General features: G+C 37.5%; 1 protein-coding gene across 1 annotated transcript in view; it reads left to right on the forward strand.

The window, feature by feature from the left end:
- Positions 1 to 18813, forward strand: part of ERP44 (endoplasmic reticulum protein 44) — a 47048-nt gene that overhangs the window by 2906 nt on the left and 25329 nt on the right. The window contains exons 2-3 of the mRNA XM_079300248.1: positions 16474 to 16546; positions 18350 to 18389. Of these exons, the coding sequence (XP_079156374.1) occupies positions 16474 to 16546; positions 18350 to 18389 (113 nt within the window). The remainder of the gene's footprint in view (positions 1 to 16473; positions 16547 to 18349; positions 18390 to 18813) is intronic.

Raw genomic sequence — 18813 nt, forward strand, 5'->3', positions numbered from 1 at the left:
AAAGTTTGACAGATCACTACAGTTGTGGAGGGCTTTGTGTCTCATGCTAATGCTCTTCTTCCCTGGTCTCACTGAAGTTTGGGTTGACACAAGGGAGATTGCAGTGCAAAGGGATACCTACAGTCCCAGAACAACTCTTTGCCCTTCCAAGTTTTCAGCATTGTACTAGGCTGATGGGAGCTGAAAATGAACTGGAGAGAGGACAGGGGAGGTACAGGCTGGCATGACCTCTGCCTCAAGGGCTGAGTGAAGGGATGAACAGTGCATGGCACAGGCTGCAGAGGGGTCTTGGAGAGTGAGATGTTTCTGCCTTGTTGGTATATTGCTTAATACTGGGAAGGACAGATCTTTAAGATGAATCCAAGACAGTGGAATAAATGCTGATGGGAGAGTGGCTCATCACATTCTCCCCTAAGGCAAGGTGTGGCTCTTTGGATTTGCTCTATCCAATCATTCTGTATGCATGCCTGTTTTCCCAGAGAGGTATACTTTGCCTTTAAAGAACATTCTAGAACAAGATACTGTTGCACATGTTTCTCCTGCATGTGTTTGAGAGGCCCTTGTGTTGCTCAGAGCTTCCCTGGGAGGCTTATGCACAGTGCTCCTGAGCAAAAGCTGTGACTGGAGGAAACCACCAACGGATAGTGAGGGAAATGAAGAGGGAAGTTCCTAACTGGAAAGAATACTGTAGGGTAATATTTTCATTTCTTGTTTCACTGCCACTGCCTTTCGTGTCGTTATAATATGACACCAAGTACCCAAATAATGAAAGTAAAATGAAATAAAAATTGTCTTTTAACTTAGTTTTGAAAGTGTAGTAGGTTGCCCAAAGAGAAGTTGAACTCTATAAATTTTATGTCTAGAGTGTATATCTGTGCATTTGCCTCTCTCTGTGTTTGTAATAGAAAACTAATTTTGTAATTCAGACTGCTGCTCAAAATACTGTATTCTGAATGTGAGCATGAGAGAAATTGTAACTGTAGGCAAAATTTAGACCACTGAGTGTTATCCAACGAAATGGGTGACCTTCAAGAGTAGCACAGGACTTCTGAGTGGTCCATCATCTGCCATGATTTCTAAACAATGAGGTAGTAGAGAACTGAGAAACATTCCCCTTTGGAGAAGGGAAGCAGGGGAGTCTTGAAGTTGTGAAGACAACTTGTATTCTTCATGGTATGCCATATGATGGACGAGTTTCCTGTTTGGGGTGTTCAGGAGGGAAGAGAGAAGAAACTGAACTGTTTCTTGGAACAGAAGACTCAAACAATGCTGGAAAATATATAAATGAGTTATTGACAGTAAGATCTTAGAGATTCTGTTGCTGGTGGCTGTGATGATACACTCCTTGGTTTTTCTTTTGATATTCTTAGTGTTTCCCTCCCTAATCTGTTATGATTTTTGTTTGGTTGGGGTTTTTTAGTGGTTTTTTTTTGGCAGGACAGCTTTCTAGAGCAAGTAATTAGTCCTTATATTGCTTTCTCAGTAAAGCAGAATTACCACATTTAATATGTTTCAATCAAATCTATTTCATTTGAAAGACTTAAAGGCTTATTTGCTGCTATTCAGGAGAACCAATTTTTCACCTTGAGGACTCCTTTGTAAGCCTCACTTGTATAGCTTCCAGATACTTTGTTTACTTAAGGGGAGGGAATTGTCTCATGCATAAGGCAAGTGTACAAATATGCTGTAAATTTTATACCAGACCTTCTTCAAAACCTCTTCAGCAGAGTCTAGAAGTACATTCAAAAGCAAGTGCTTTAATAATGCTTTAAGTGAGTTTGGATGCATTAGCAATAACTTGTTTGTTATTCCTGCCACTCCATTTGAGACTGAGTTGTCTGGTGGCCTAGAGGAGGAAATATAGGAACATTTGGGGATGTAAGCAGAAGCAATACAAGGTGTAGAGATCAGAGCCTAAGAAACATTTTCTTCCAAAACTCCAAACTAGAGAAAGCTGCTGGAGAAGTAGAGGAGGAGAGGTGTATTACAGAGAATTAGGAAAGGAAGTGAGATCAAATTTCCATTTGGGAGTTCTGCCTTTACCCTTCTTTTCTCTCTGACATGCCTTCCTTTATCAGGAGCATCCTAACCATCGGTAGAAACACATGCAATTTTTATTCCAAAACTGTTAGTAATGTCAAGTGCTCATATAGTCTAATTTTAAAAAGTTCATAGATAAGATTGTAGAAGTTTGAATACCTTTAATTTTATTTTCAAATTCACTGTCTCTCAGGCATTTCTTTTTACATTGTTAAGAGTTGTTCTGCAAAGTTATTGCTGTATTATAACACTAACTCAGTGCTTTTTTCAGTGCTGGTTGAGGTTACTATGTTTTTCCAAACCATCTGTAGCACTGTTTCCACATTTAATCATGCTTTGGTAAAAGTGCCTTACAAAAAGCAGCAAGGCATATTGGAAAAGAATTCCATAATTTTTCCTATTTCTATATATGTTAACTACTGAGAAGCTGACTACCCTCATAATACACCCTTTATAACTAGGAGCCATTCATGCCATTAAAACATGGGCAAAGCTCCAGTACTGTGTCTTTCAGATAAGCACCTGTGACTTGGAACTGCTTCTAGGACTAAGCCAAACCTGGAAGCTCCTTCACATGCATGCACATAAACCTTCAATGGTAGTGATCCACAAGATCTGCTCTTTGAGTGGCTCATAAGACATAAATGTTGTCCTCTACAGTGGCACTAAGCAAAATGCAAAGTGCAGTGCTCTGTGCCTTAAACCATATAGTGGTTGGAATGGTGGAAGCATTGAGGACAAACCATTGTACATGATTACCTAAAGGCAGGTGCTCTGGGCATACTTTCAGCAAATAACTGGTAATCATATATGCAGCACAAGTAAATCTCCTTTCCATCTGCTCTTATTATGGTAAAAGTTCTAGGTTTCTTCCCTCCCTTGTTTCTTCGCCTATGTCTGGCTATAGCAAGAAAGCTTTGATAGAGGGGGTATTGAGAGCCTCACTATGTTTACTTGTTAAGATCAAGTTGTAGAGTTCTGTTTTTTTGATTGCCTTTGGGAATTTGATCATTTAAATTTTAAAGGACTTCTTAAAGTCGTCTGGTATTACTCCGTGCTCAGTGCAAGATTAACTTGGATGGAATTGCTCAGGTTTTTTTCCAGTTGTCTTATATAATTCCAAGGATGGAGGTTCTGCAATTTCTCTGGTCACCTGTTTTGGTGTTGAATCAAAACTTTGTTGCAAGTTTTCTGTCTGGAGGTGTGGATTGTGTAAATTGTCTCTTGTCCTATTACTGCATCTTTAGGAAGAGTCTGGCTCTGCCTTCTGTATAAGCTCTGATTAGGTCGCTGGCAGCAGCAGTAATAACTTTTCCTTAAGGTGAACAATTGCAGCTGCCTCAGGCTCTCCTTGTATACCCTGACTTCAGTCACTACTCACCTTCATAGCCATCTGCTGGGCTTCACTTCCATATGTTAATGTCTTGTACAGACGGTCCCAAAGCTAGGCAGAATCCTTCAGATGTGTTCACATGAGTGCCAGATGAAAGGAAAGAATCACTTCCCGTGGTCTGCTGGCTACACTTTTGCTAACACAACCGAGTGTGTGGTTCTGTCTGCTACAAGGTCACGCTGCTGACTCCTGTTCAACTTGCTCCCCAGGACCTTTTCTGCAAAGCTGTTTTCCATCTGGTTGTCTCCCAGCCTGTATGGGGTTGTTCCAACAGAGATACAGGACTTTGCCTTTGTGGAATTTTGCAAGGTTTCTGTCAGGCCACTTCTCCAGCCATTTGAGGTATCTCTGAATGGCAGATATTCCCTCTAGCTTATAAAGCACTTCATCCAGTTCCTGTGTCCTTGGGGAGTTGCTGAGGAGGCATTCTATTCCATCTTTCTGGTCATTACTACAGACAAAGCTTATATCCAGTATTGGCCTGGAGAAACTTCCTTAGAGGCCACTTGGACATGGTGTCTTTGGTTACAGCCCTTTGAGCTCAGCAGTTCAGCTGCTGTGTCACTCACTTTACAGTTCACTTACTCAGTTCATGCATCAGCAGTTTAGGTCTAAGGATCCTTTGAGGTGCTGTGTTAGAAGGCAAACAAAGTCCAGTACTCTTTCCTTGTTCATAGAGCTAAATGTCTTGCAATAGAAAACAGATTGATTTACTTATTCCAAGTATATGCTGGATGGGATGTGGTTTCTGGAAAAAAAATTTGTTTCTGTAATTCTCCTAGTGACCCAAGGAAAGAAACATTTGGTCTGATTCTGTGTCTCTGTGGATGTCCCAGTTGCTGAAGAGCTTTCTAACTGGGTCTGCTGCTCATGTGGGTAATGCTTCTTTTCCCTGGAACTCTGCTGTGGGCTCAGACCTCATCAGTATAAAAACTGCCAAAGACAGCACTGAGTATCTAAGCCTTTTCTGTGTACTTTGTCTCTATGGCCCCTGCTAGCTGAGCAGCAGGCCTACAATTTTCTTATTCTTCCTGTCTTCCTTTTGTTGCCAGTATACCTTAACATCCCTCTCGCAACTCCAGCTGAGCTTGGACTGCTGCCAGCTCAAGTAGTGTTTCTCTCTTCCTACAAAGTATTTTTCTTACTTCTACCTTCTGTCTGCTTGGTTTTTTTTTGTTTGTTTTTTTGTTTGTTTTTTTTTTTAACTCATCCAGAAATTCTGTGTTAACCTGTGCCAGTATTCTGCCATACCAGCTCTCTGCCCAGTGGAGTGGTTTTGAGCTCTGAAGAGGTCCTTCTTGAAGGTCAGCATGCTTTGTGGACCCTTTTGGCTTTCAGAGCTGTGTTTCATGAGTGGACTGAATTAAGACCCAAGTACTTTCAGGTCTTGTTGTTTTATTCAGTGGTCCTGTGAGGTACATATTTTTAGATAAAAAGTGAATATCATAGTAGATTATAGATGGGATTTACTGTGAGCCCCAGTCATATATGTAAAAGTTGCAGTAGCAGTGGCAGTGAAGTGAAGCACTGGAGGTCCAAAGTCTTGTTTCCTGGAAGATGCAAGTTTCCACGTTTCATGTGTTGGAGTGTCCCAGCTGCTTCGCTTTGGGACCAAAATGAAGGATATGTTAATTCACAGAGAGATTCCAGATATATTGCTTCCTACATTGTTTCAAAGCAAGATACTTCTCTGTGGCTTAGATTTCCTTAATTACTGAAACTTTGTATCCTCAACAATGTTCACAAAACAGAAACCTGAGCTGAGCATAGAGCTCTAGAAATAGAGTGTAGAAAATGACCTGGCTCCTTGGCGCGTTTTTTTGCAGCCAGCCTGTCTTCTGTCTTGTTTGGCATCCATGATTCTTGCCTGTTTCTTGTGTGTTTCATTGAGGTGCATCCAAAAAAATATGAATGTCTGTAAGGATTTTTTGGGTTTTATTTTCATAGATTTGTGAAAAGGAAAGAAGAGCAGTCTAATCTCTGTTGTAAAATAACTGGCACTAAAGCTTGTATTTTATCTCCAACTGGATTCGTGTGGCAATTGGGCATAAACACAGAGAGAACTTGTTCATTAGGAACTCTGCAAGGAAGTATTTTGAAAGGCAACGAATAGGTGCCTGTTCCAATGGTCTGGAAAAAGCAAACAACAGCTGTGATAGTGTTTTGCTGTTTCCCATAGCTGTCGTGATTATGAAGTGATGATATAATTAACTTTCTCAAAAGCTGCACAAAGGGAAAGCTTTTCAGTGATGTATCCATATTTGTAATTCCAAGAAAAGCTTTTTGTTCATTTAGTCAGTCTATCACTTCTGACTCTCATAATTTACTGAAATCCCCTTTTTTAACTCTTGCTAGAAAAACTTAGCTCCTAGATTCTTTGCCAGTCCTAAAAATTATGAATTTTCATAAACGTGTGTATGAAAAAACCTTTTTCCATTTTTTCCTTCTCCCTGTTGTGTCAATTCACTTGGGATTTTGGACAAAATAACTGAAAGACAAATTGGTTGCTTCACAAAGGTAATTACAACAGTATGTGGTGCAGGGAGTGAATGGTTAGGGTTCTTTCCTACTAATGATCCGTTAATTAGTGAAGGGAGCTCAGCAGTGTTCGGCCTCTCAGGAGTTACCTTTGAATGGCATTTAAATCTGCTTTGGTTAAAAAGGTATAATTGAAGTGAGAGAGGCCTTTTTAGAACTTTTTTCTGTCAACATAGGCCAGCAGAATTTGCTAAACCAATGCAAATGTCAACATATAATTGGTGTTATGTAGATAATATATATTTTAAAAGAAGCCAATAAATAGCTGTGATACCTAGCTGAGGATTTTGGTAGCAGCAGCCTCCCATGTTGAGAGCAGTAAGATTGCTACGTGAAGCTGGTTGATTGCAGAGCCAGGGTGTCTGAAACTTGCTCCGAGTTCAAGCACTGCACCGTGTTAGTGTGTTCATACTATTTTTAGGACCAATCTGGAGTACTTGCTTGGATGTTTTTGTCAGAGTCAGCTTGAAGCTGGCAGGTTTAATATTCCTTGAAGAGAGGTAGACCACTCTCTGGATGATTTTCTTTTGTGTATTTCAGAATATCTGTGGCATGTATCCTGTCCTCTGCATTATTTATTCTACTGCTGTCCAGAGTTATCCAGGATAAATTGACTGCATATGTGCAGGACGTTTGCAGCCGTTTAGGGCAGAAGGAAAATAGGTCTTTTACAGTCTGAAATTAGCCTCTCATTCTTCAAGGTACATGCAGCTGTGGTCCCAAAGGTGAATTTTTCTCTTCAGGTTCAGGTAACATTGCTTTAATCAGAGCTCTTTTCTAGAAGATAGTCAATGAATTAATTTGTAAAAGGGTATTTTTTTTTTTTTTTGGCCTTCTCATATGAATTGTGAGATTTTTCCAATGCCAACTTCTCAATTAGAATGCAGCTGTGGAGTAGTATTCCTATTACACAGAATCACTGCTTATTTGGAAAGATCTTATCCATTATCCACTCACATGTCATTTTAAGGTAGCAAATAGTAAATGCTAGCCTAAAAATTGTTTGCTACAGACAAGCTAATTGATGTCCCAAGAGCTTTAATATGCTATGATTGACAGTTTGCATGTGTAGAGTGGAAGTTTGTAAAGTGTGCATCACACTTATGCTTGGAATGAAGAAAATAAAGTAACCAAAGTAATGTAAGTTTAGATAATATTTTAAGTGGATTTATTCTAAAGTTTGGAGTTCTGATGTTAAGGGAATGATAGAGAACATCAAAATGCAATTGTATTTTAGAAAGGTTGTAATTTGAAAATTCTGAGGTGTTCCTCATTTTTATTTCTCAGAAAAAGAGGGAGGAGCAACAACACCGGACTGAATCTCAGTGGTTTTCATGTAAGGGCAAACACTTTATACAGTACAAATGGCTGTATCACAAATTACTGTGGCTGTCTTTTGATAGTTGTGCAAACAAGACCTTAGCCTCCTGCTGCAGTATTAGGAGGTAATTTGAGGAATAGTGGCATAAAGGAGAAACAAAATCTGTTGCACAAGGAGAGTCATAGTGATACTGGAAATATTAGTGCTGAAAGCTCTAGATACGAGGTGGTTCCATGTGGGTTCATTGTGGTGGAGATTGCAGAGCATAATGTGACCATGGAATAGTAAAAGTGGAAGAGGGTCAGAATTTAACTTGAACTGTTAATTGCCACAGTATCAGCCGTATGTTTGCTACTCTGCTCTGGTGTTTAGTTCTAACCATCATCCCTTCAGCATCAGATAAGGATGAGCTGAATCATGATGGCTGTGATTCTGTGCTTTCAAAAGGGTTTTGTTTTTCAGAAGTACAAACAGGCAGGGAACTAAGGGAAATGGTACAATTTAAATAATGTTATTGGAGACTGGCTCGTCCACTTCTCTTCCCTTATGTTCTCTTTTGAGTGCAAGTTAAACCAATATATTTTGCATCCCATTGGATGGACTAGGTGAGGAGAATGACAAGCTGTATTTTTTGTTTAAGTTTCTATTTGTCGCTTTTACTAATTTTTTTCTTCTTAATCCAATGCCTTAGCTGCATGGTTTGAGCAGTGTTGGTCCACTGTGGGTATTTTTCTCATGAAGGGCTAGTTGCTGTGTGTTTATGGTAGTTCTTATATTGGCATTTGAGTAGTTGGTTTCAGTAATTCATACCCACTCTTAAAACAAGTTCCAGCTGAAAGGTAATACTGAACAAGTTTGTCTTTGCCTTATCAAGAAAGGTAGGAACTTTAAGCAAAGTTCCACAGAAGAAGAGTAAAAATGTATTCAGTATTGCAACTAATTAATAAAAAGCTAAGCAGCTACAAGTGAGTAGGTGTCGAAGTGGATAATTTATTTTTAAAAAATTTTTTTCTTATTGAAGAATAAACTCAATATGTAGTAAAATTTGTCAAAATAGAAATTTGTTTTAAAATTGTTTAAATTGTTAAAGTTTAAAAAATTTTAAAGTGTTTATTTTTAAAGCAGCAGAATATGTGTAGGCAGCAAGGATAGAAAATTCAGTTATGCACTAATATATTCAGTCATTCAAATTATTCCAAAGTAGTAAACATTCATGTGTCATATATATGGTTTGTTATGGAAGCACTACATCAACTTTTGGTTTCTTCCTCTAAGATTATGCTTTAAAGAAGATTCTGAATTCCATGGCCATTGCTCTCCCAGAAAGACATAAAAGTTTTTGTTTCATGTTAATATGTTTTTTCATCACCAGTCCAGGAATGAACGAAACATAAATAAATGTTTTATTTGCAAAATATAAAAACTAATTTCTTGTTCTGCAATGGCCCTGTGTAAAAACTACAATAAAGGGCACAGGACAACCTGTAGATTATAATGAATAACAGGGTAGTGTGTTGCTTTTTGAAGAATGGATTTAAAAGTACACAGTCTCCAAGGTTTAAACTGTCTACAACAATTTTTTTGGTAGTGGGTTTTACACTTAATAGCTGTGGTCAAAATAGAGAACAAGGCCTTTTTCCTTGACTTAGTGAAAATGGGCAGCAAACTATTTGGCTCTGATCAGCCTTACCAAAGTCTTGACAAGACTGAGCTGCCCTTTATTTCATATTGCTGGATCATGCTTTAACAAGTTGAGGACCTTGAGGGTGCTGGCTTTCATACAGAGCAACAGCTGCTTAATTTGTGCTAATCATTTTGGAGATTGCATTTGTATTTTATGTGTGTTACTCCTTCTTGAAAGTGTATCCTTATGTTGTTGCCAAATAATCAGAGCAGTTGGCAAAATGGAAAAGAAAGAGTTATTGGAACATGAGGTGTTTTTTCCTAAAAAGCTGCACAAATGTGACCTTTCTTTTTCAGGGGAATTCTAGCTGCTCGTTTAAGAGCAGCAGCTTGGTAAATAATATATCTAAAGATTCAGAGTTGTCATTAGTTTCCTGGGGAACTGAATTCATAGCTTTAAATCTGTGAAACAGGCTTTAAGGTAGATTCCAAGTTGGGAAGATGTGGAGAACTCTGAACATTATTCACAAATTCATACAGATGTTCAGACATCTGTTTACATCTTTTGAAGGTCTATGGACTGTGTTCTGTCTATGTGGATGTGTAAGGCAAGGAAACCAATGGATCATAACCCTGACTGGAGATTGCTCTTTTCCCTAATGGCCAAGAGAAATAACTGAAAGTTACAAATAATTCAACTGGAAATAAATTACAGGTCTTATCTCTGTGACATTTTTTTAGACACACCTCATGTCATTTTTTGAGCCCTTGCTTAACCATTTCTATAGAAGACTGTGATCCATAGGTTTGTGCCCAGAGACATGATTCTGCTACTGATAGCTTGGTGGAAAAAAATGCAGTGCATTGAGCTGCATGTTATGGCAATGATGTTTAATTCTCATCTCTGCAATGGACTTTTTGAAGGAACATCTTGTGTCTTCTAATGATATCTCACAAACTGTTGAGAGGTTAATTTACCCATTTTTCTGGAAATCCTTGGTGCTGTGGTATCAGGCCATTGAGAGATCTCTGCAGCTGTGAACTATTCCCAGTGAAATGGGACAATCCTTCAACTCCTTTCCTTGTGTGTTAAGTTCAGTTTTAGGAACCATTAGCTGCAAGTTCTTTTTCCTGATTTGGTGTGTCAAATCAATACAATTTGTATTTTCAAGACAGCATTATAAATTGTGAATTTTTCTGTTTCCACTATTTTAATTTAAAAATAAGATTTTCAGTACTAATAAGATAGGCACCTGCACCAAATACCTGCACCAAATATTCCTTCCACACACTTAAAATGGGTGTGGACAACAAGATATGTGGAGGATGAAAAATTGTGTGATTTCTTTTTGCTATGGTGGTCTCTACTTAGCTCTTGTGCAGTTACAGCACAGTTTGGCTAAAACAGCGTAAAAGTGAACTGTCTATCAAGGCTGAAGAAGTAACTTTACTTTTCTAATTAAATATTATCCTTATTTCTGTTTAATTTTTTTCCTCTGTCCTCTTGAACATTAGTAGCTGCAGTCAATAAATCTGTTTTAAGCAGCTTCTTTTGAGCATATTAAATTTTCCTGACTAAATTTAAGATAAAAGTCAAAAATTATAAGAAAATTATTTTTGTTACCCATTTAAAAATTGCTCTGAAAACTGAAATATAATTGAGAAGGGGTTGTTAGTTAATGTTTTGAACTAATAGATCTTTGTCTCATAGTTTTATAATGAAAGCAGCTTACATTACCAATGAAAACCCTGCATATTTATCATGGATGGCTGCAGTCAAAGTTATGAAAATGTTTGGGCACAGTCTGGAATCAAGTGGTGACAACTAAGAGTTGAACTCCTCTCACTGAGAGGGTGAATAATGCTCTTTTTTTATTTTCCTTCAGCATTCTCTATTTACTGTTACCTCTCTGCTCTGAACTTTGTGGTTCATGATGGGGCTTCTGGGAATGCCGCCAGCAAGATGTTCCTGATTGATGGTTCTGAAGCCAAAATTCAGGGGCTCTTACAATGTCTTGCCAGCTTTGGCATTGCGTTCTTCTGGGATTTCTTTCAATTTGTGTCATCCTACAGCAGGCTGTAAACCTGTCTGCTTCCTGTTGTCCAGGAGTTTAATGCAGACAGACCTCAGAGCAGCAGCATGCATAAAAAAAAAGAGATACTCAGGGACTGAGAGTCAGCAGCGGGGTCCTGGGGGGCTTGGACTTCAGATGGTAACTTTAACATGTCAGTCTGGATTAGGTGTGGGCTAGACCTGGTTGCCAAATGTAAAATGATTTTGTGTTAGAGGAGAAAGATGGTTTAGCTCTGTGCCTTTAGGAATTCCCAGCAGGAGGAAAAGGTAAATGAAAAGTTTAGCATGTGAAAATGAAAGCTGTTCTTTTGGATTGCCTTGCAGGTGTAGTATTAATTAGAAATCATAATGCTCCATGAATACATTTTCTATATTCTACAGATAGTTTACTTTGGAAATGAGGACCTCTATTTCATTATGTGCATTAAAAAAATAAAGGCACAAAGAACTAGAATGCAACATACCTGGATTCTTTTTATTTTCTTGCAATTTTATGGCTATGCACATTTAACTTTTAAAATCTTCTGCAAGAAAGTAGCATGCAAACTATAATGAACTTGAAAAAGAAATACCATTAAACCTACAGGTCTGTCTCTTCTTTCCAGTTAGTAATTAAAGAACTAGCAACACTAACTGGTGCTGGTAAAATGTTGATAAAAGGTTGACCTAAATCTCTTGAATAACCTGTAGGCCTTATTAATTGGATGTGTGAAATGGCAATTGAACAGCAATACTGTCAGCAGAAGGTGAGTGGAAACTGAATATGCTTTCATTTCCTCTTTGGGAAAATGATGTGAAGCCTGGCAGAGGTTCAGTGTTGGGTGTGAGTTGAATAGGTTCTGTCCAGGCATTTTGTTTTGTTTGAGGATACTTGTGTGGAATTGCATGGTGTGTTTGGGAGGATGATAGTGGCTTTCCAGCAATCCTTTGAGGTCTTTCATTGGAAACAGTCAGAATAAATCTAATTCATAATTATTCCTCAGAAGTGACTGTTACTGGCTCCCTAAGCCGTTGGCTAACTTCAAGTAAGGACTAAATCTTAATCAGAAAAACTTAAGATTTCAGTACTAATTAAATTTATCAGTAAAAGCATGAGCACTGTTGTGTTCAGAAACTCCCAGGAACCTGAGCCATGATGTTCCTCCTTTCTTTGACAGTATTTCTGAGGACCAGAAGAGTAAAAGTATATGCCATCTACTCTTTTTCCCTCCCCTCATATGGGCTAAATTTTATCTTTGTGAGCACTTTTTTCAGTTCCTGATTTTTTCCTCCAGCCACGTACTTTATAAGTGTGTAAAGCTTTCCACATTCTCTTGTTTCCGTCTACATTTGTTTTGTCATTTTTCTGTAGTGTTAAATGATTGTGAGTAGATTATAAACATCCTAATTTAACTTGATCAGCTTCACTCAAGTATTTTTTAAAAATCTTTTTGTTTCATAGCTGCTTAGTTTTACCTTCATATTTTCAGTTTGAACATTTAAAAATAGAAATATAAAAATTAATTTTGTCCCATGTAAGTGCAGAAACCTGAGTTGTTTTCAGGTGTGCTTAAGTAATCAATTTTTCTGTTGGATTATTTTTTCAAGATGCTTTCTTCAATGAGTTTGTAGCTATCTTCTGATGCTAGTTTGAAATTTATTTTTTTAATTTCAGTTACAAATATGAACCATCATCCATACGTTCTGCTATGAGCCAGTAGAATGCAAAGTTTGCATTTAAAAGTGAAAAATTCTGAATACTTTTCTTAGCCAGTATGTTTTTCAGAACTTATGTTCAATACAAGTGTGTAGCTGATATTCAGAAGTTATTTCCTCAAAATGCCTTGTTTTCTGCTCATGGGTATCAAGCACAGGCCACAAAAAAGGTCAGAAAATATTCTCAAAATAGTATAGCTTATTAGAAATTTAAATACAAATTTTTATTCCTTCATGATAAATATTAATAATAGTAATATCATAAACCCTCTTGCATCCCATGGGATAGCAAGATTACTGGGTCAAAAGGAGGTGTTTTCTTCCTTATAGGCATTATACCTTAATGAAAGCTTCAGCTGGAGTGAGTCTTGCATATTTATTGACATTTCTTCAAGGAATGCTTTTTTTTTTTTTTTTTTCCCCTGAGTCTATCTACTTATTATTGAAAGTTTGGCACCCACAATATTTAGTCAGCATAACATGTTTGAGAACGTGATTATGAATATAAATGACGAAACAGAAATTTTCATACTTCTAAGGGAAAGGTATTTCAATTATCTCAGATTTTGTGCAACTTTTGGGGAAAGGTGTTCTTAGTCTCAGTATTTTTCCACTGCTTTAATATAAAGGGACAATAGGGTAAATGGTTAATTTGTTTTTCACCTTCAATACATGAAAATGTTTGGAATATTTGTTTTGGTGTTAGTCTTAGTACATGCAGCTTGCACCACATTTCCACAGTAAGAGTTAAGAAAGCAATCCCAAATTTTATTTGTGATATAAAGAAATATTAGTTTTAATTCCTTTTTTCTGCTTATAGCACAGTCTAGAAGAGAATTGCATTGGTTAGTAAGTCTTGTGCTTTCATGGTGCAGTTAAATATTTGCATTGCAAGTTAAATGTATTTTAAGTGTATTGTGGCAATCTACAAATATGACTACAGTTCCTGATCCATTGAAGCATATCTGCTAAGTAACAGAGCCCTTTCTCAGCTGCAAATAATATCCTTATCTACGTTATGTTTAATTTATGTGTTACTTATCCTATTAGATAAGATTTGTTTTGCTGCTGGAAAGTTATGCTAGAAAAAGCAGGAAGGTTTAAGAAATTGTTATCTTACCCATTTGGTTTGTTTAGACAATATGAACTGCTACTGCTGAGCTCCTGTGAAAATAGTTACACCAAGACCTGCTGAGGAAGTTCTTTTCAACTGTGAATGGTGATGCAGAGCTTGTGTGCAGTAGCTGAAAAGTTCCTGCTTACTAGAGGCTTGTGTAGATTTTCTCTGTAAACAAACCTTGTCCAAGATTACAAGCAGGATAAGTAACTCTGTGGACTTCAGGGTGATCAGAGGTTCTTGAGGCCTTGCAGGGCAGCTGAAGCCTTAGAACATTGAATTTACAAAGTCACCTGCAGTAGGATCGAATGATGGCAGAGAAAAATATTGTTGAAATACCCTATCCATTATTGTCTAGAGCAATATTCCAACTGGTATTGTTAATTGTAGCTGCTGTTTCAATTGTGCACAGGTTAGGTCAAACCTAACATTTGCAACAAAGCAGCATGTGCATACAAACAAACCTGTGCCAGCACATGCTGACCTGACCAGTTGCTCACTACAAACATAGCTTCTACTACCAGAACATCCCCCCAGCAGCACCATGGAAGCACCTGTCATCCTGTGCCCCCCCAAGGGGCGATGGGGAGGTGTCTGCACTAATGGTTGCTGCCTGCTGTTGCTTCTCTGGGGATAATTTGGCCGGTGTGGATCCAGGTCCATATAGGTAGCTTCTTGCTCCAAAGACAGAGTCCTGCTTCTTGCTGCTCAGTAGTCAGCAATGCCAGCATCTTCAGAGGAACTCCCTGAATACTAGCCTGCTGGAACTTGTGCATTGCATAGCTTGCTTAATCAGATAATTTTTTGGCAGATTGTGTTGTTACACTGCCTGTTTAATCTCTGGACCTCACAGCTCAACCATTAGGTTTTTTTCTCTGTGGTCCTCTTAGAGCCACAGTTCAGACACTTGTCTCAGGCAGTTGAAGTGCTACAGGAAGACTGTGCAAACTCCACCACAAATCTTAGATTTGCATTTAAGAATGGTACAAGAGAGAAGTACTGGTACATATTTTGTATTTCAACAGCTGGTGTGTTTTCATCCTGCCATGTAAGATAAAGTTATGTACTACCCAGGGGCCTCCATATGGGAAATGTGAAAGAATCAGTATCTTCACTGGGAAGTGATTAGTGATTCACATTAGTAATTTTTCTGGTTAGCAATCCAGAAATTGAAAGAAAGAATTGAAAGTGATTGATTGCTGTAGATCTCACCTGTGTGCAATTTACAGTGATAGTTTTAGGGCTGTTGACAGTGTCTCACTGCAGAAGTTTCCCACCATTTTTGAGGCTGATCTGAAGGAAAACAGGTACCCAGTTGGGCTATTTTTTTAAAAATAAAATATTTCATATATACTTGTAATACTTGTTAGGAAATCTGGTGTGTGACATTAAATGAGTTTTTTGATAAACTGTAAACAGTGTCAAAGGCAGATATATCCTGGAGGCTTGTTCTTAGTAGTCATGGTCCTCCTATAGGTTCAGGATAGGTCTCAGGCTCTTCTGTAAATGCATTATCAATGTTGTATCACTGGTTCCTGCTATACAGCTGCTCTATGTGGTTTTATTTGGATAGTCTTTATGCTTTTAGCTGTGTTTTTCCTTGGTGCCTCTTGAGCCATAGGCAGATTTTCTTTGCACCTCAAGGAGTAAATAAGTCTCTGGGAACACTGATAGCATGTGTGTTGTGTGCTGCCACATTTTACTGCAGGATGTCTCTGTGAATCTCTGGTCTCTGCCCAACTCCTTGACCTAAGCATTCTTGTTAGTTGGCTTCTAAAACCTTCCTTTTCCTTTCCTGTTACCTCTGTCAGCTGAGGAATCATACATCAATTGAAAATGTGAAGGCATCACAACAGAGCATCTGTTCCAAGCCCTGACTGTGCTTAGGGAAGTGATGACTTTGTGACTGGCTTGTCCCAGACAAGAATCTATATTATCCTACTCAAAAATTAGCATGCTTGTCTCTCTCAAAGCAAAAATAAATTGTAATTCACTGATGCCTCTTTTACCTGGGGCAGAACTCTACCTCCTATTTCTTCCACTGCATTTTAGGAAAAAAGGTCATGGCCAGTTGCACTGAAAATGAGTGTCCATCCATAAAACTGTGTATTGCTATGAGAGTTGCATTAAGACTAACAGAAATGTTGCTTTGTAATTGAATGATTTGGCTGATGTGGTGTCTTGGTTTTTATAGTCTGATAACCCTATTGCATGCTGGGACTGAAGCAGTGTCAAGTGCAAATACAGAAGGAGATAAGACTGTAGCTAGTTAAGTTAGATGCATTGAAATTGTTTCCTCAAGCAGCCATAAAAATGTAGGAAATTGAGGCTTAATCCTTAATGAGAAACTTTTTAGCCTGACAAGTGCTATAAATGACAGAAGGAATTACTTGTCTCTGGGTAAAACCTCTGTGCCCACATGCTTCTTGGCTGTGTGAGGTTGCTGAAATGGGATTTCATTTATTTCTTCAGACTGAAAATATAAATTACTCTTAAATGTGCAAAATTTACCTGTAACATTTCTGGCTCCATAATAGAAAATTGTATTGAAATGACTAATATTGCTTTAAATGTGAAAGTATGTTATATCTATAGTTTTTGTATTTGTACTGCTGTCATCTAAGATGCGTTTACTGCTGAAACATACCTTATGGTTTGCTTTCTCTTTTTAGGTGTCTTGGCTTTTTAATCCAGCAAGAAGTGAAATAACAAGTCTAGATAGTGGAAATATAGATGACATTTTAAGTGAGTACTTTGAATAATTTTTTTCTTTGTATGTCTGAAGTTACTTATCTGTGTGAATATTGTAATGATATTAAATGAATATTCATACCTTAGCTTTGAATATATGAATTACAATCACCTTAGAAATATTAAATGCCTGTGGTCGAAATTAGCTGTCTGAACTAATCTATTGCAATGAGAATTTGAAGTGTCTTAAGAAAATAACTGTTATCTTGTTTGCAGAAGGGCATGCTTGATTACATAACCAAAACCAGTCTAGAGGGCATTTTAAAAGTTCCCCCCAAAAATAGCAGCAAGTGAAACCCACGGTAATGGGCCTTAAGTATCTTGCTTGTTCAGCTCTGCCTTTCCTCAGGTTAAGCACTGTTCTGATTCTGGTGGTTCATAGAATAGAAATCTTTTAAATTAAACAGATTGGTGTTTCTTGTCTGAAACCTTTCCCTCTGAGAAGTATGCAACTTGCCTGTATCTGGTTGGTTTTGCAGGAAAAAGTTATGGTGTTGTTTCAAGTATGGGGGTTGGGGTGGGGAATCTTTATTAAGGTCTGGACTAGAGTCTGCCTTATGTTATGGGATTGCTTTGTGATATGAAAGCTGTTTGTAAATTCCTTTTCTACAGTGGAAAATATAAAATTATTTTATACAATGTAATTCACAAAAGGGATTATATGCTAAATGTAAGTGCTTTTAAAATTCATCCCATTACTTTCAAGCAATGTTTCATGGGTTGGAGGTGCCCTTAAACTTTTCAGTGCTTGTTATTTACCTGTTCACCGCTTATATCCCTTGATAATGAAAATCTTAACACCATAATTATAGTCAAACTTGGTGTTCTCCAGCCTGCTCAAGAGTTGTCTTTATCAGCATGTTGTCTTTTCCAGGCTTTTAGCATCCTTACCTTCATATGTAACTGCTCTGTAACTTTGTCAATTTTCTGCTTTGTCAGCATTTCTGCTTTACAAAGCTGTGGCTGATATTCTGTAGTTTGAGTATGTATTTCTTTTTTTTTTTTTTTTTTTTCAGTGTCTAGACCAGTACTACTACTACAAAATCAATTTAAAGCATGGTTGATTATTATAATATTCTGTAAAGATCATACTTTATTTTTGGGCAGGAGATTTATCCTTATATGATTTTTTAAATATGTGAAAAAGAATGCATAAGAACACTATTTCATTATCTTGTTATAGGTATCCCTGTACTACTGCATTTTTTAGTGTTCCTTAGCATTTTTCTACTTTAGGGGACTGAACATTTCTTTGCTATCTTTTGCCATAATATCCAGGTTAAATAAGACTAGTAAGGACAAACCAGAGCAAGTTGTACAGACAGGCTGCTTGTTCATAAGTCTTCTACCCCAAATAGTTGGCATTTCAGCTTTTAACTGGTTTTTAACACTTATGAATAATAGAGCTAGTGCTTAACAGCTGCTGGAGTTCAATTTCTGGATATAGCTGCCTTAATTTTACATCCAGAAATAATTTTTAACTCGTGTCACTTAATTACTTCTTGTGTGTCTTAATGCCTTAAGTATTTACATTTTTTTTTGTCTCGTATATCAATAAAGTCAATAGAACACTTGACTGAAGGCCTCTTTCAACTCTTTCCCATTTGTTGTAGATTGTATTTCAGATAAGATTTACCCCAGCAGTTTTCTAGGAATCAGACTAAGCTCTATGGTGAATTATCTAGAAATACTTGCTTTTGTAGTTTTTTTGCACATACTTTTATAATCTCAGATAAAAGAACTGAGAAGTTTGCCTCACAATGTGACATTGGGCTTTTTCTTTTTCTTTCTTCTCAGACAATGCAGATGTTGCTTTAGTTAATTTTTATGCTGATTGGTAAGTTATTCAAGTTGGTTTTTTTTTAATGTTTAAGCTTCTGTCTTTTGAAAACTGTCATGTTTGGCTATAGTTTTCTAATAGAAAATGCAATAGTTGCTTTCAAACCAGTTCTTTCCTGGGTTTGTGTCCTGATTGCTTTTCCTTCTGCCTATGCTTGCTAGGTTCATGTTATAGTAGGTTGTCATTTTAAAACACTACAACCTTAATTATGATCATTACTTTTAGACATACAGCAATAACCCCTCAACATACCATACTGCCAGGGTCTCTGTTTTAAGGGTGGAGAAGAATGAGGGATGGGGAGCCATTGTAGCATATACATGGTTACATATACATGCTTCATAAATGTGTAGCATACAACTGGGCTGCCCAGAGTCAGATTTTTTCAGAAGGTGTACTTCAGCTCTCTTGGCATTTTGAG

Source organism: Erithacus rubecula, assembly GCF_903797595.1.
Source record: "Erithacus rubecula genome assembly, chromosome: 3".
In the NCBI taxonomy this organism is placed as follows: domain Eukaryota; kingdom Metazoa; phylum Chordata; class Aves; order Passeriformes; family Muscicapidae; genus Erithacus; species Erithacus rubecula.